This window comes from Sturnus vulgaris, chromosome 8 (assembly GCF_052056855.1).
Source record: "Sturnus vulgaris isolate bStuVul1 chromosome 8, bStuVul1.hap1, whole genome shotgun sequence".
Lineage (NCBI taxonomy): Eukaryota > Metazoa > Chordata > Aves > Passeriformes > Sturnidae > Sturnus > Sturnus vulgaris.
This window is the reverse complement of record NC_142250.1, coordinates 23,285,518-23,303,512: the sequence shown is the minus strand read 5'-3', so window position 1 is coordinate 23,303,512 and position 17,995 is coordinate 23,285,518. Positions and strand designations below refer to the sequence as shown.

Genomic DNA, 17,995 nt, shown 5'->3' with positions numbered 1-17,995 from the left:
TGTGTAGATGGAATTAGCTTTCACTTCAGTACATTAGTCCTTTAGACATTAACTGCATTATTACCCACCAAACTAAATACATCTAACAACTAAATGCCTTCGCCTTAAGAGATTATTTGATAAATCATATATTACTTCAAACCATGAAAAAAACCAAAAACATTGGCTTTCCTTTCACTTTTCCCTTTGTTCCCCAGAGACAGAATTACTTATTAATTCTTAGAGAGTTAGTTTTTAGCTGCTTATTAAACCAGTAATCCTTCTCTACTCACTACTTGCCAAATTGCCTTGGTGTAGAAGCAGGGGAGGAGGGACAGACATTTTTTAAAAACAGCCTCCAGGGACTTTACAACTGAATTAGTTTGATGTGATTTGTTTCTGATGAACAAGTTACCAATAACTTATCACTTTATTTTCTTCTAGGTGCATTAAAAATACAGTCTATTAATCATTCTAGCAATTTAGGAGATATTAAGTGCACTGATCTGAAATTCTCTCTTCCCTTCCTCCTATTACAAACGTTGGTGTGTTCTTGTTACAAGTGTTTGCCCTTTCCAGCCCCTGAGGCCTCCCCTGTCCTTGGTGGGTTCAGAAGATTTGCTACCATGGACTCCAACAGCTCCATCACACTGTAAGGAACTTTTCACTACACATGATGCAGATATGCTCAGCTGATAAAGGCTTTATTTCCTCTAACATTGTCCATCCCAGCTCCCCTATGACTTTTATCTTTTCTAATTATTGTCTCAGCTGACTGGTTTGGCAGGTGGTATCAGGGATGATCCTGCACATGGTACCTGAGACAGTGACTGGGGTAGCAGCTTCTCCAGTGAGGGTGTGCACAAAGAGAAGTCATCTGCATGGTCAAACCATCCTGGTCATCTAAAGCTTCTCTTTAACACAACCTCTCATTTATCAGGTCCATATTATTTTATAACAGTTAATTCAGTGAGCAATCTTTAAGATGTATTCTAAATGAAGTTCAGAAAAATTGAAGGAAATAAAAGAACAAAGTGATATGCTGATTTCTTCTAGTTTAGGAGGAGCTGACAGAACTTGCATTGCTATCTTTTCCCTCCCAGGTGGCATAATTATAAGTGATGCATTGGCACCCAAGATGTCAGTTGTTTATTTCTGTGGAATTCAGAATGTTTGGTATTTTGTGTGTGTCTTGAAGTTTGCAGAAACATCACAACTAGAATGTATAATTTCTGATAAATGTTGGCCAAGTAGAAAGAATATTCAGACAAGGCACCATAACTTTTGTTTTCTTCCATTAGGACTGAAAAATGTCACTGGTACTTAAGTGTCAGCATCCTGATGCAAAACACAGAAAAGATACTTCATACATCAGCACAATAAAGCAGGAAGCAGTGTCAGTGCTTTATAGTTAGAGCAGTTTAGGAAGGAGCATTGTATTTTCAGCACAGTTAGCAAAACTGCACTTAAATAGGGTGGTTTTATTGACACAGGCAAGAAGCACATTTCTGCCATTAACACATTTTTCTACCATCCTGACTGAGGTTTTGGAATAGTTCACAATGCAGTCCTCTAAAAGTCTATTCCCCAGTTGAAAGTAATGAGTAACAAATTAAGCATACTTGTTTTTAGTAACAAATACTGTTTGAATATGGAAGCCTTTACTGTCAGTAATAACTGTTGTGCACAGCCCTGTCATTGCCATTCTTTTCTCATCATGTCAAGAGGTGTAGTCAGCCTCGACAGAAGAAAAAAATTCCAGATTTTTAAGAAAGAAAATGATTTGACCAATCCTGATATTCTTAATTACCTTTATTCTCAAATGATGAATAATCAGTTATTAGCTTCATTTCCTAAAGCACTAAATGCCTGTTTATTAAAGGATAAATGTATTACAAATCCTTCATTGTCAATATGGTCACAAGAGCTACCTGGACATTTTCTGAAATCAAAGTATCTCATAGGGCTCTTATCAGAAAGCCTCTCACATCCTAGATGAATTTCTGACTAAAGAGAGGGAATACCACTCTGGAGCAGCCAATAGGCCAACAGCTCAAGTAAAATCCCATTCCAATGCATTCACACTTACTAATAAATAAATTTCCATCTATCTAAATTAAGCAGAGATAATTAAAATCTTTTGTCTTGGAGCAGTCACCAGCCTGACAGCTAAAACTATTGTTTTCATGCATCTTTCCTGATTGAGGACCATTACTCCACATAACCTCAATCCTCTTTATTCCAAATCAGTAAAAATTGTATTTTTCTACACAATTGAAGATTGCTACTGAGTCAATCCACTTTTCCTTTCAGAATCCCTTCCTGTGATGTGTTTTTTAATTCTCACTGAATTATCAACTTGTTTATAGTTTTTGTAGAATGGTGCCCTACCTGGGAAAATATTACAACTGAAGCCTCAAGTTGCTGAGACTGCAAAGTAGTTACTGCCTAGGTCATTAAGCCTCATACCCAGAGCAATTTTACACACGGATTCAGCAGAATACATAAGAAATTCAGTTAAAGACCATCATACATTTCAGTAATGTTTTGACTCAGCTCAAATGTTTTGAATTATTTACGTGTTGTTGTAGCTGACTATTTTAAAAAACAAGCACTGTTCATACTAATGTTAAATTCCTATCATAAGCAAAAATCTCACTAGTTCCATGTTTTCCCCTAAAACAAGCTCTGTCTTATCACACCCACATAGAAGCTTCAGAAAAGACTGGAAAAGATTTTGAAAAACTTTAACTCTTCTTTTCTAGGAACAACAGCATGTTGTTTTTCTGCTGTCATAGAAACACTTATATATGTATATATAACTAAATCAGAATGCAAGGTGGGCAGAAACACCATTGCAGTCAGCTGATGAATTTACACTGGCAAATAATTTTAAGCATTCCTTTCCCATGGTTCGACATAATCCAAGCCAAGATGTGCAAAGATTTCTTCCTCACTTCCAGCTTTGAGAAAGATCCTCTGTGAAAAAAATTAAAAAGAAAGTCAATAAGGGTATTAGAAAGAAATTTCAATTGATGTTTCTTGCTGTTGAAAAGAAGTTAATTTTTGACAGTTCTACCCATTGTATCCTCTATAGAATACAGATGTCTTCATCTGTGTGCCTTGCCTGAAATGTAAAAGCAAGTTAAAAAAGAATTTTAATGCTGCTTGATGTTTTCACTTTTAATGACTAGCTTACAACTTTGTTTGATTTACTTTTTCAAGACCCTCAACTCCAACTGACATTTCCCTTCCATGAGGGTCAATAGCAGAACTTCCTCCATAAAATCATAAATGTTTTTAAATTAATATAGTATTGTTCTATATAAGTGCATTCAAACTGATTTGATGGTGACACTAATTGTGCATAGCCAAGCATTAAAAGCATCAATTAAAAGCCAAGCTTTCTTTTTACTTACACACTCTCCTTCTGAACGTTTTACAGTAAAATGCCATTTTGTTTTTTCATGCCCCCACTTCTGATAATACAGGAGATTATTTTTACACAGGAACACTCACAAGACTACCTCCCATATAATGGCTGATATAATAAAGTACATAGCCTTATGAATTCCCTTCATCACTAAAATACAATAATAATTTTAAAAGCTGCTAAGATAGGTGAATATTAAAACAGTGGAAACCTCACAATTTAGCAAGAAAGAATAGTTAATATTTCAGCAATTCCTGAATCATTTGAAGTCTAAATCACTCTTCAATTCTGCATAATCAAACTCAAGTGTTGTGAAAACTTCAGGATTGAATTTCTAGGTTAACTCTCTACTGTGAAAGAGGAGATGCTGCCTAGAGAACCCACTGATAAATCCCTTTGAGCAAGGAGAATCTCTGGCTACCACAAGGTTTAGGAACACGTGTGCCAGCACCTCTGCTCTGCCAGGTGCCAAGCAGTGCCTCCAGGAGGGCTGAGCTGTCCAGCACACCCATGGGAATGGGTCAGGAAGAGGAGTCCATAATTAGATCAGAGTAGACCCACGGTATGGCAGAACAAATTCTGGCACCAGAGATTCACAACCGAGAACTCAGTGATTGAAGTTGTCTCTGTAACAGCAAAGATTGCTTATAAAGCTTAGAAAAATAATATCCCTTTTTTCCCCCTAGGAAGTTCAAATGTGAGATTCTGGAATAAAAGGAACCTACAAATAACACTGAACAGCAGAAATACTGAACTTTTTCACATAATCAGGAGAAGGAAAAAATGGTAGAAAATATAAATTGAACAGAATAAAAGAAAAGAAGACACCGACAACTGCCCATTGAATAACAATACTGGGGACATTTTGTTCCTCAAGTATCTCCTGGGATGACAGGATTTTAGGGATTTTTTTGCTATTTCTTTTTTTTCCTTTTAGTATTACTAAGAAAAAGAGGGTGATCCATACACCTACATTACTGCAGAAAAAAAAGAATAAAAGTAAAATAAGAAAAAAAATCTTACACTTGTAGACAGATGTTACAGACACTCTTTAATAGAAGTTCTTCATATCTCTGGGACCCCAAATTGTATTCCATTTCTTTTGTTCTGTCACTTTATGTTTTCCTGCAAGCTAAACTCATTTCATTTGCTTGACAGGGAAAATTTCTAATACAAAGTATTTGATGCTGAATAGCATTCTCAGTAGCTACAAGCAGTGTTTCTAAATGAATCTCTGGCTGATATCTGCCAACTGCTTTAGCAATGTAAGTGTTATTAATGTTAATCATAACCTATGATTTTCCTCCTATGTCAATCTATGCAGAGCTTATACAGTGGTGCAAATTTGATTATTGCATTCACTACCATTCTTTCTTGTTTTTTTCTTTTTGCTCGAGAGAAGTAATGAACTGCTTGCCTAGTTGTGATTTTATTTCATCTTCTTACCAATGCTCTGCAGATCCCAAACATGCCCCATCAACATCAATCAAATTTACAAAAAACAATGCTCTGGAGCTTCTGGTACACTCTTCTCTTATCTCATTTAATCACTTCTGTCATTTCAATGGATGCAAAAATTACATTTGTGGTTGTAAACATGACCATTAACTACACCTAATGTAGAGCAATTGCCATCCAAATGTTTTCTTATATGAATTGCTACCTCTTATTTTTCATTTTGGCATTAATGATCAATAATACTTTTGATGAAAGAGAAGCAGAGAGTGAAGGCACAGAACTAGCACAGCTTTATGATATCCTAACTATCATGGCCAAAGTTCATGTATGTTATACTTCTACTGTCACTTGGTTTTATATCACATTTTAATATGATGAATCCAGCAAAACAAAACCACTAATTAATAAAGCAGAATTCTAGTTTTACTTATCTACAGCACTATCCAACAGTACAGCCTTCTTGAAAGGCATATATTTAATTGTATTCCAAGCAGACTGATATCCTACTCTTTATTACCAAATTGCTTGGCAATAACTGTGTGTTGCCCAATAATAAATAAATAATTTATTAGACTTGAGTAATATGAGTAAGTCTTAGCCAGTCACTATAGCATTCAATTACTATTTAACCTATCTCAAAAAAATAGAAAATTAGTTTGAAGTACCCAAAAATAGAAGTCAGTACCACATATCATAGAGGAAATGGATTTGATGGTTCTGAGCCAGCAGAATCTGCTGCAGAGTGAAATACTCCAGGTTTGTATGTACATGTAAAATTCACTGTTCTGAAGATAAGACATGTGGTGGAAATTTGATTAATTTCTTTCTTTAAATCCTTCTAATCCTTAGTATTAGCTGAAGAATAAGAATTAAGTATGAAGTTTCCTAATTGATTACTGGCATAACTCTGCTTTATAAACTATTTGAACATTTGTTCTTGAATAAGTCACAGCCAAATTGTGCCCTTAAAGACAAAGTAATTTCCTTCCATATCCCATTTTTCCTACTCTTTTCAGAGCCCTTTAATACCCTTTACAGCTGTAATTCAGAAAGAATGCATTCTTACTTAGCAGATTTCATTATCCTTTTGAAAATTATAACATTGTGTACGAGGCACATCTCTTCCTTTTGCAAGAGACCCTGAAGGACCATAAACACGAAGGTCTGTCTGGACTCCTGATGTATTATGACATGAAATAAATTGGGGAGGGGAGGAAGGGCACGGAGATTATTGCCAACAGTATCTTGTTAACAGTTTACAAAATACTCTTTGATACAGCTTTGCTTCTAGACAAGCACCTGGAATGTCATTAACATACACATTTATTCTAACCTTTCCTTTGTGTCCAGGATTATGTTGCATGCTTTAAAATGGCAAAATCTTACACAAGATGCTTAGGGATTAAATTGAATTTTTGTCTTCTGTCACTAATTTTCATAATGTTTAACATGTGACACGTATTCACATCAGTTTAATTTACTTAATATTTCCTTTTCTTTTGCAAACTATTAAAGTGGAGATATAATGACAATATGATCATACCTAACTTTGTAGTTCTACCAGTACACTGGATGATAAATACCAAGCAGTCTAAGTCCCCTAAGACTTTACATCTCAAATTATCACAGTGGCCGTAAGCAAGACAATGATAAATGAATAACAGAAAAGAAGAGGACAGACTGTCATTTGCAAACTTGGAACTTAATTGTTCATTGTGGTTGGACAGAGCCCATCCTAGAAATAAGATTTATGGGTAAAGTCAGTTGTAGATGAATGATGATAGCAACAGGACTTGCTTAATCAGCCATGGTCGAAGATACCACAATGCACCTTAAATTTCTTACACGTGTATTTGTCACTTTAGTGGCATCTTCACAAGTCATCACTTACGTCAAGTCAATTGAAGAGTTTTAATTAAAGACAATTGGGACAAAAGAAAAGATGATGCTGCTTACATTCCTTGTAACAGCTTCTTTAGATATGAAAGGCCATGGCATTCAGTGGAGCAGTGCACCACAACATCAGACCCACAACTGATAGGATGTACCTCAGTGGTTTAACAGACTAAAAGTACAAAGCTATCAAATTGGTCACACTCGCTTTTTCTCTCATCTCATTTGTTCAAACAGCATTTGTATCCTTGAAGAAATAATTAAAAGGGGCTTACAGAAAGAATTGTGAAGGCAGAAACATAAGTAATCCATCATATCTTCCACATGATTGCCAGTGGGAATGTTCTGTGTGTTTACCTGACCTGAGTGTTACCCCTCCTGTTCTCTGCCCCTGGGCCAGCTCTCCAGTTCAGGTGTTGATGCACCACCAGGGCAGACAGGTCACACCAGCACTGCAGAAACTTTAGGAAGAAGCTGTATATACTAAATCAGCCTTTTATAATGTATACCTGACAGTGTGGGTATATATTTCAATATTTTGTGACTTCTGGATTATTCTGACCTAAATACCTGCATACCAAGCCAAAAAGATTCAGTTTGTCTGAGCACTGCATCGAGGAAGTCTGTACAATCACATATCCACAAAACAATGCACTGCAGTATTTTTGTTTCAACATTTCTTGCAATTCTTAGATTGACTGCAGTTATCTTCTGTACTCAGTGGTCCTATTTTATCAAGTTCAGAGAAAGGTTCTGATAATAAATGGGTACAATATTAAATTAATTCTCATCTGTGAAAATATTGAAATAGTCATATGCTGAAATAAAACCAACAAGTGCAAACAACCAACACTTTTATGGGAGAATATCTGCGAATGCTATAGCAACCACTGTTAAAGTATTTTTAAACAAGTAGCTGTAGTACATACAATTTTTTCTTGAGGTATGAATATTAAATGTAATATGTGATAATAGCCCCAAGCAACTATTTCTAATCCACAAAATACTGAGGAGAAAAAAAAAAAAAAAAGATATTTGGAAGGTTGAAGTAGTCACATTTTAACTTATTGTATGATCTGAATTTCAAGAAAGTTTTGGGGCTTGCTCTACATTATTGTTTAAAAACAGAAATGAGGCCTGCCTGAAAGGTAAGAAAAGAAAGAAATAAAAAACCAAAGAGACCAGAAAGCATAAAAACATGTTTTTCCATCAACTGTTCAAATTTTGCAAGGCTAAAAATGTGTAGGTGCCCACCCAGTATTTTATACCTATATAATTGCATTTGCTTGCTATTTTTGAGAGTTTAAGGTGCCTGTGACTGACAGTACACAAATCCAGTGAGAAGAAAAGGAAGATCTCAGTGCAAAATTAAAGACATCCCAAAGACTTTTCCATTTGACAGTGAGCTACATGGATTTTTGGTGAACCTTAGCTAACAAGTCTTAGGAAGTCATAAAAGTTCAATGCTGTTTTCCACTGGGAAGCCTGAGCTGCCTCACGAGCCTGAATACCTCCATTAGCTCACAATAAAAAGTAAACCTGAAAACACAGAGGTCATAGAAAAGTCATCCCCTACAAAAGGAAGCAGAATTTTTATACAAAAACTTGAGTTCCAAAGCCAACCATTGAATGTGTTGAGTGCTGATGTCTAAGTACCCTTGGATGTGACAAGTACAAGGACCACTGTCAAAGCAACTGAGTCAGGAAAGCCCAAGAGAAGACAAGACAGACAGGCAGAGCATATGTTTGTTTTAGCTTCACACTTACATCTTCTCCCAGAAAGGTCAATCAGAAGAGAGGAAATCAGATTATACAGACTGACTGATGAAAAATTATCCAAATTCACTCCATGGCACAACTAATTGGACATTCTATTTATTGACAATTAAGTTATTGCGAGTCCCAGAATAAACACTTTGACTTGTGTATATCCTTGATCCCCATCAAATTCAATTAGGCTTATCTTGGAATCATAAATATGTAGGTGCTACAAACATTTTCTAAAAATAAGCAAAAAACCAAAAAAACCACAGGAGAGAAGGACAGAATGGAGGAAGTCAGTAACAAGGTAAGGCAAAATAAGGCTAAAGCCAAATGTGGATGGGCAAGTCATTGAATGATTGACTTGGCATGACCTCCTCCTCAGGGGCTGCCTATGCTAACAGTTCTCACCATACTGAACATGCTGATGAGCTTCTGCAGTTCTGCACTTCCATATGGAGAATGAGTCCAACACACATAACAAGACAGGGAGGTAAAACTGAAGAAAGTAGTGAAGAGGAAATTTCAGTGGAATTTAAGTTCAGACATTTCTGAATTGATTTTTGTTCAGGTAGATGCAAACTCAGACTAAAATATCTAATGTAATGACTCAATATTTTACTCAAGCCAGGATTTATAGAACCACACAAATTTACTTCAACCACCAGCCAGTAAAAAAAGTAAACAAGGGTATCTAGAATAGAGCAATAGTCTAGATAAACTTATTAGGATCTTAGTTAAGCCTTGGCAGCAGGCCAAATAAAAAGCTTATCCATTCAGATGAAACAAAAACAGGTTAAGTGGGTTAGTGGGTTTCTGAGAGGAAGGTGCAAGCAGTGCCTGGAAAGTGACTGAGCAAAAGGAGAGGCTGCAAGGAAAGGAGCAAAAGGATGTTGCAAACTTTGAGTGTTTCAATTACTCCCTGTTAAAAAGTTTCTTACTTGAAAAAAGATATTCCCATCTTCCTCATTATCAAAAAGCAATCACTTTCTGGAGTGATTTTTTGCAGACTAAATTTGTTGATTAACTGGTGAAGATAGGAGCTCTGAAAGGTATAAGCCACAAGGTCTGAGGAAACCTATCAGAAAATGCATAATAACTCTTCATAACAATAGCAAGGAAGTGATTTCAAGGAAAATAAGCATTTTGCTGGTTTTTTGTCTATATTTGAGTTTACTAACCTAAAGACAAGCATCATTACTTGATTTATATTGATGTAATTTATTATTATATGACATAATAATACAAATAATGTGAATGAAAGCTAGCCTCTCCCAAGCATATTTCTTTAAAATCTTCCCTAAATACCTGGCTCCATGCTATTTTCTACCCTTACCATGTGGAACTTGAGTCACTGAGCATGACCTTAAGCAGGAGAGTGGGCTGTGATTTATATGCTATATGTCAAAAAGGAATACATACAGTAACAGAGAGAAATTTTTACTAAAATTACTAAGAGGAGCCCAGAGCCACCATCAACACTTAAAAATTTATGATATCAGTATCAGAATTTAGTGATATCAATGTTAAGCCACAGGGACTATGATTCCATTTATTTTTAACAGAGGAAGGTGCATCTCCTCGATCTATCCATAAGCAGGTGCAGCCCATGCACCAGGAGCTCCATCTGTCACTCAGGTCTGTCACGTTGTGCCAGGCAGCCTTGCCTTCAGCATCACAGCCAGATCCTTTCCCTCTCTACTGACCTGCCATGGCCAAGGTGAAAGCAGGCTCTGCAAGCACTGAGCAGGAAGCCAGCGATTTTCTCTTCCTTCTCTATGCTCCTGTTAATGTTACAAGAATGAATGTTGCACATCTTTGGTGGAAAACATAAATCTGCTCTGAGCTTCAGCATAACAAATAGCTTTGCAATTTTGCACCCCTTAAAGACACAGAATTTTGTAAAGCAGCTGTAGAGAAAGCTTTGTGGAAGATCCATAAATTCCTGCAGTGCACTGACTGATAGGAGGTTGAGTGCCTTCAACTGACAATCAAAGTATGGGAATACAACATAATACTGATGTGTAAAATAGTGGCTGCTTTTCTGAAATCTCCAGCTGATCGTCAGGTAGACAGAGTGCTAACAAGAGTCACTGTGTTCAGTAACCTTCACAGCAAGCAAAATGGTTTTATGGAGACAGTGGGGAGGAAACAGGAATTAAAAAAAGCTAAGAAAAGCAATTTCCATATAAAAATGCATGAAATCCTGTCATTATGTAAGAGCTTCCAAATAACTGTACTCAATGATTGTCTTGCATAGTATGAACACTGCCAGAAAATACCATGGAAAAATGAAACTCCTGATATTCATACTGCTATCCAGCCTGAGAGGGACAGCAGCTCGTTCCACTAGTACTCTGTCAGACAACATCCTCAACATGAAACATTGCTGGATGAAAAAAACATTACAGAACCAAGCCCCAAGGAAGTGTGTAGTAATTACCCATCAGAATTTAGCTTCATTACGATCAACACACATTGTTTATACTTTGTGGATAGTTATAACATCTGACAATCTGTCTTCTAGTCCTTTCCTAAACAACATGTTTTTTCAGGTGTTTTTCCTTCTGTCCTTTTCCCAGTCTTTTTCATTTGGTTTTTTTGAAGAGGTTTTTTTTAAGACTGGCTATTGGTGATTTTTGCTTTGCTTGTAATTAGACACTTTACTAAATATTTAAGCAATGTTTATGAATGAGACTATCAGCAGCACAAACAAATTTATAATTATAGAACACAAATGCTGGAGTACTAATTGTGCTAGAAATGTGAAGTATGTCAACAAATTCAATAATAATATCCCATAGCATTTGCAGACACTGTGCATTTTTGACTTGACAGTATCATAACAGTTTTCAGTAGCAATAACCTGAAATTTCTCTGACAATATTACCTCCATATGTAATTTTAATGTTTAACTGGTATTTTCTGCAGTAATATTCACATCAGCATGCCTGCCTTAAAATAAAAACTAATCTGTTCCTAAGCCAGCTGCAAACAACACGATAAATAAATCAGAGACAAAAAAATTACTTTTGAAATGACAGCCTAACAAACCATGATTGAAAAAGCAGTATTGCAAGCATTACCCATTGACTTGATACCCTCAGGCAAAATCATGTGCAATGGTACTGATGCAAAATAATGCAGTGGAATTTATTCTAATAATTCTGGGCATGAATAATTTTTGACTTGAATAGAAGCCATAATCATAAATTCTCATTTCATTTTACCACTGGACATGTCCTGTGCCTTTAATCAGAAATACCAGACTGGAATGTTTCTCTTAAATTCGTCTCTAGCTCTCATTACAGGTTTATTGATATTCAATTCTGAACAGTAACAAGTAAATTAATCAAGTAAAATAGAATAATCAGGTTAATATTAGAATATTCTAGGCACTTACCCCACTATATCATAACACAGTGTAACAAAATATCTTCATGTTTTCTCCATGCAATCTACTTACTCCAAGTAGTTTTGATGAAGGAGAAAGAAAAAGACCAGTGCTGGAGTACTGACAGTTCGAAAAATAAAATATTAAAAAACATCTGTTGACTTAGCAGAACTTGCTAAAATTTAGTTTGTAAACAAGGCCATGTTATACATAAAACGGAACTACTGTCTGTTTAGAATGACAGATCTGTGGTTACTTTGTTGCAAAACACTACATTGTTATGCACCCAATCTCCCATTGCAATTTTAAAAATTAAAAACATTCCACAGTACATTGCCATCCAGACTAAAATGTGTTCAGTTTGGGGCACACAAGGTGAAAGGAAACTTGGAACTTCCTATCTGATAACACAGGCAAAAATTTTAACATGTTGAGTAGCACACTGTTGTAAACAAAAACAGATCAAAAACTTATTGTCCCTGCAGTTCTCTGACAATCTCTGTACTACCATAAAGCCCTTAAAAATATTCTCAGGGATTATTTCCTTTTTCACTTTAGCTATACTCACGTTTCACTTTAGGTCTGTGCTATTTACAGCAGTTTTGTCAAATACTGTTGGGTTTTTTGTCTTTTACCTTATAAAGCTTTGTAAGAGTGAATGAAATTAGAAATATGCAGAATCCTGGATTTTATGAGACTGAGCTGTGAGTAATTCATATGGGATTACTCTAGACAAACCACTTCAGAAGAACTTTATTGGGATTGTAAAATCAAAGACTTGCAATTTAAGAAATCCCAGAATGTAGTAGATTGAATTTTGACCTTAATTCAATTTTCCTATGTTTATGCATAGAGATTTCATTTCTTCAAATAAATGCTGCTTACTTCAAATCCTGTAAGATACTTAGGCTTTGTTTGCTAGGCAGGAAATGTACTGTGCTACAGGGCTAACAAATATTTGCTGACAGCACTGACACAATCTTGAGCTGCAGACCAATGTGGGATCAATCAGTCTTAGGAAACTGAGCTTTTATAATCTGTATCTGTTCTAGCTCCCTGTCTTTGCTACTCCCTTAGCTAAGCTGTTGATGTCTGCTCTCAGATTTCTAATGTAACTCAGCTCCTCTCACACCATACCCAGAGTTAAGTGAGATGTGCATGGTTTACTCGGTTATTTGGGCATCAGAATGTTTACCTACTTCTTGTTGCCAGCTTAGAGCATTAGCCTGATGAATTTAATTTATTTTTCAGTCCATCAAACTTCCACTTATATCTCTTCCCCGTCATTCAGTTTCTGTGCCCCCTTTCAGTTGTCTCTTCAACCAGCCTCGACTCCTTTCCACAATGGAGCTGCTAATTAAATCTACCCTTTCCATTCCCCATTGCTTTTTCCAGTCACTCTGCACTTACTTTCCAAATTTGTACATCCACCATCCCCTTCTGATTCCCACTTCCTATGTCATTTTCCTCTCTGATCCTCAGCTGCTTCCTTTCTACCTAGCTTCTTCTCAAATTAATTAATTTTTTCTTTTGACAGAAAATATGAAATTCGGTAACCAACCCTGCATTCGATAACTTACCCCAGCATACTGATTGAATAATTGACTTAAAACAGTTGAAAATTATTCGTTCTGTACTACCCTAGGAATTAAAGTGAGTAAAAAAGTATAATCAAAATATTCAGGACCTGCACTTACTTATGCATTTTGAGAGATGTCTTTTCATTAGGTTTCACTGAACTGCTCAAAAAACACATCGAGCATAGGAAATGACAATTAGATACTTTTATCTTTGTGTTAGATGTACAGCTTAGTATTGCAAAGAGATTAGGTTTAGCCATATATATATATATTAATTACATGAAAACTTTTTAAAAATGACCAATCATATGCTGTATGAGAAACACTAAAAATGCTAAGAGAACACTGAGAAGCACGCTTTGTAAGAAAATACATAATCATTTTTTAACTTGCCAAGAGGTAAGAAAAGTAGATTATTTTAATTCTTAATTTTTAAAAATCGACCAGGTACAAAAAGAAAAAATCACCCAAATCACATATGCAATTTCCACTTTCCTGAGTGAGAGTGAGAAGAATTGAAACATAAATGAAAGTATCTGCATCTGTTTACAATGACTCAGTGTTTAATTGTAGTAATTTCAGAATCACAGAATCGATTAGGTTAGAAAATATCTCTGAGACCATCAGGTACAATCTATGACCCAACACCACCTTGTCAACCAGACCATGGCACTGAGTGTCACATCCAATCTTTCTCCAAAACACCTCCAGGGATGGTGACTCCATCACATCCCTCTGCAGCTCATTCCAATGCCCAGTCCACCTTTCTGTGAAGAAATTCTTCCTGATGTCCAATCTAAACCTTGTCTGGTGTAGCTTGAGACTGTGTCCTCTTGTCCTGTCACTTTTGCCCGGGAGAAGAGGCCAAGCCTCACATGGCTACAACTTCCTTTCACGTAGTTGTAGAGAGCACAGTGGAAATCAATATTACAAATTTTGGATCTTTATGTTTACTGTAGCTTTAATCCAGTCATTGTTGCAGATGTCTAAAGCAAACTTTGCAGCTGCAGCATGTTTAATTCATCAAGATGTTCTCAAGGCTGATTATATCACCATTATAACTTTATAATTTTAGAGCAGCATCTGCCAAATAAGACTATAACTTCCAGTTTTTACAGAACCATAAAAAATATCTCTTTAACTGTGCAAGTAAACTTCTGCAAGCATCTTTTTTCAATGAAAGGTAGTGAGGAGTAGATTTTCTCAGATGATACCAAAAAGTAGATTAGAGACTCAAACTACTACTATGCAATTAAACACTTCGAATATTACGCAATTTTATGTAATAAAATGAGGTCATAAAATCATGGACAGCTCTTCCTGGTGATACAGGTTTTTGAGAAGTAATGTGTTGGGCAGTGAAAGGAAAGAATACATGCTTGAAAAACAAAGCTGGCTTTTTATGACGAGACATATTTACAAAGTTCTGGCAGCGCAGGTAACCGCCCAGCCACCTGCAAGGAGTCTGCTTCCTCAGAGCAGCTTCTGTCCTCTGAGCCAAGCCACCACAGGAACATATGAACACGACTTTTTGCCCCAGCATGGTCACTGTCAGGTAAGCCATGTTTCAAAATAAAGGTCACAACACAGATGCAGACTCAGCCAGAAAAAATTTGAATATTATGAGGGAGGCTAGAAGCTCAAGGATGTTGCCAGGCATGGCTGATGGGCTGCCTGCTGCAAACACAGAGGTTGTCTGTGAAGCAGCTACTTGGCCAAAAGATGAGCAGCAGCAGAACTCAGACATTCTGAAGCCAGCTCACCAGAGCATTACTGTCATAAAATAGTCATTTACTGGGGCTATAATCACACCTTCATTTGGCTTTACAGATATATGCTAAGGCAGGCAGGACAAGCCCTGCCTGGAGAGTCAGTCAGGTATTTTGTAGACAGGAATTCACTCTGTAGGCAAGGGGTAAAAGACTGTGCAATACTGATGGTGACAACTGAGTGCATGTGAGCTTCAGAGTGTGAAAGAAATCCCAGGATAAATTTCCCCTTTCATGCTTTTTATGGTTTCCCAAGGAAAAGTAAATTTTCTCTTAAAAAAACTGGGATCACAGAATCTTACTATATTCAGTGTAACTGCAAAGCACTGAATGCCTTGCAAAGCTGGGTCCCATTATGAAGGTTTCAGAGCATCTTTTGAGTTTGTTATTCAGAACAGTTATATAAACCACCTCTCTTGTTATTCAACAACTAAATAACATTTCATGCCATTCAAATTCACACAAGGTTTTTTTAAATGCAAAATTGTCATCAATCATCAATCAGTCATCTGTATATGTCATATTTTTTTCAATATTTCTCTAATGGAAAACATTAAGGGACCTATTTCCCATCTTAAATTTACATAGGACATAAAATTAATAACTACTTTCTGCCTCAATGACTCTTCAAAATAACACTGAGCTCATGATCCTTCTCCTACAAAAAAAATCAACCTACAATGTCAGTGCAAGAACATTCATATGCTAATAATTCAATTAATCCATTTTACCCTAAGAACTCAATCTATTCTTTCACCAAAAAAAAAGCATTTTTAAAATGCTAATTATTTACATCACTTCATTTTGCTGCCATGAACTGCATAAAGTAATAATTGGACTTGAAAGGGATTTTCTGGAATATTGTGAAAATATATGGGTTTATTGAAGTTATAAATAAGAATTTACAAGACAAATTCAATCCTCCAGTCTCACACCTGGTTTGCTGGTGAATGGTGTATAAAATGCAGGACAGAGATACTTTCTGCATGGCCACAATGCAGCCATGAAACTGTCCCATGTGCCATGCTTAGAAATCTCCTGACAAGAAACAGGAATAGAGAAAAGCACCTGCAGCAGTTTAAGGCATCCAGCCCACCCCATCCCACTGCTCATTCAGCTCAATTCTCCCATGCTCCCTTCCATGCCCAAAAGACAGCAATTTGAAGAAACATATCACTCAGAATTTCTAGCACAGAACTGATGCTAGTTCCTGTTTCTGAGTAGCTGCAGACAAGAAAAATAAATATACTCTGAAGGACAGGAAAGAGCAATAGGGAACCCCCACTGCAGCTGAAAGTGTATGACATACAGTGAGGAAGTCTTAAACCTCACTCTTTTTTGTAACTCCAAGGAATAGTTTCCAAATAATTACCAAAATGTAAAAACAAAAATATGTTTATTTTCCTATGGATTCTGAAATATTTGGAAATTGTGCTAATTTTTAATTAATTCAAATAAGGAAGTTTAGTCAGGAAGCAATAACGAAAAAAGCTGATAAATCCTGCATTTTAAAAAGTCATATTCATCCACAATATAAGTGGTAGGGCTGGGTTTTGCAGAGAACAGCAAATTTTTCAGAAGCATCTTCTGTACTTAAAGTTTGGAATATCCTCACAGCAAGCTATACTAAGAAAGATGATATATGGATTTGGCTGGCTGAGAATCACTAGAATGCAACTTCCCAGGATTTCCAGAGAACAGAGAGTTCTAGGGAACAGTATTTCTACCTAACACATGTATAGTCACACAAAAATAATCTCATCGACTTTTGAACAGATCTAATCAGCAAAACACTAATCAATTTCACTTTGGAATTTTCCTACTCACTCATCCTGGGTGTTCCATAAAAATGATGTAATTATCAAAATATTTCCCTGAAAAAGTCACAATCCAACAGAATCTAGTTTACCAGGCACTTAAAAAAATTGAAGCCTATTCGAGCTCCTGCCACTTGCACATCTTCTCAATAGTCTGCCTGACAGGCTACTGAGAGCCTGAGTTCAAATAAGTTATTTTAAGTACTTCAGAGCCAGGGTCTCCAGAGCTCATTGGCTCCATGGGCCTGGAGCAGCAAGCCAAGCAAATGCCTCAGAGTTTGCAGCCCCAAGAGCTGTCTGAGCTTTGGAGGTTTGGAACAGTCTGATCCATGGATTTTTCCAAAGCCGAGATTCAGAGAGAAATTCCTTTAGCAGAAAGTGCCAACATCTTGACTTTCCATCCAAGAGACCAATCAAATTTTGAATAATCAAAATTCTCCATTAAACCTTTGTTCTCTCTTCTAGTTATAAAGACAAAACACGAGGTGATCAAAATTCTTCATGAAACTGAAATAGTTTTTCTTCAGTGGTTAAGTACTTACAATTACTGCAGGTTTCCATCATGAGAACTAGGTGTTGCTGCTGGGAGGTACTTCCTGGCTTTACTACAAGGAAGGCTAAATGACCTGCTTACAACTACAGAGAAAATTTGGCTACAGAGTGACACGAGTTGCAAGCTGAAAGTCAAACCTCGGGACCATCCTCCTTCCTTAGCCTCTATTACAATGACGTGTAGACACTTAAGCTCATACAATCATCACTTCGTGCAAAATGTCACAATTACCTCTTGTGCTGCCTTTTCACAAGCCAAATTAGGATTATAAGAGGGATCAGAAAAGATTCAGAGAACAGGGAACATGACAGCCTGGAAGTTGTTTGACTGTGCTCTCTGATGTCACACCTCTGACCTG

The 17,995-nt window shown here is 36.5% G+C and overlaps 1 protein-coding gene across 3 annotated transcripts in view; it reads right to left on the bottom strand.

Annotated features, from left to right (window-relative positions):
* Nucleotides 1–1,776: 1,776 nt before the first annotated feature.
* Nucleotides 1,777–17,995, bottom strand: part of DNTT (DNA nucleotidylexotransferase) — a 133,006-nt gene continuing 116,787 nt past the window's right edge. For all 3 annotated transcript variants that reach the window (XM_088169170.1, XM_014875349.2, XM_014875346.2), the window contains one exon: nucleotides 1,777–2,958. In XM_088169170.1, the coding sequence (XP_088025296.1) occupies nucleotides 2,872–2,958 (87 nt within the window). In that variant the 3' untranslated portion in view covers nucleotides 1,777–2,871. The remainder of the gene's footprint in view (nucleotides 2,959–17,995) is intronic.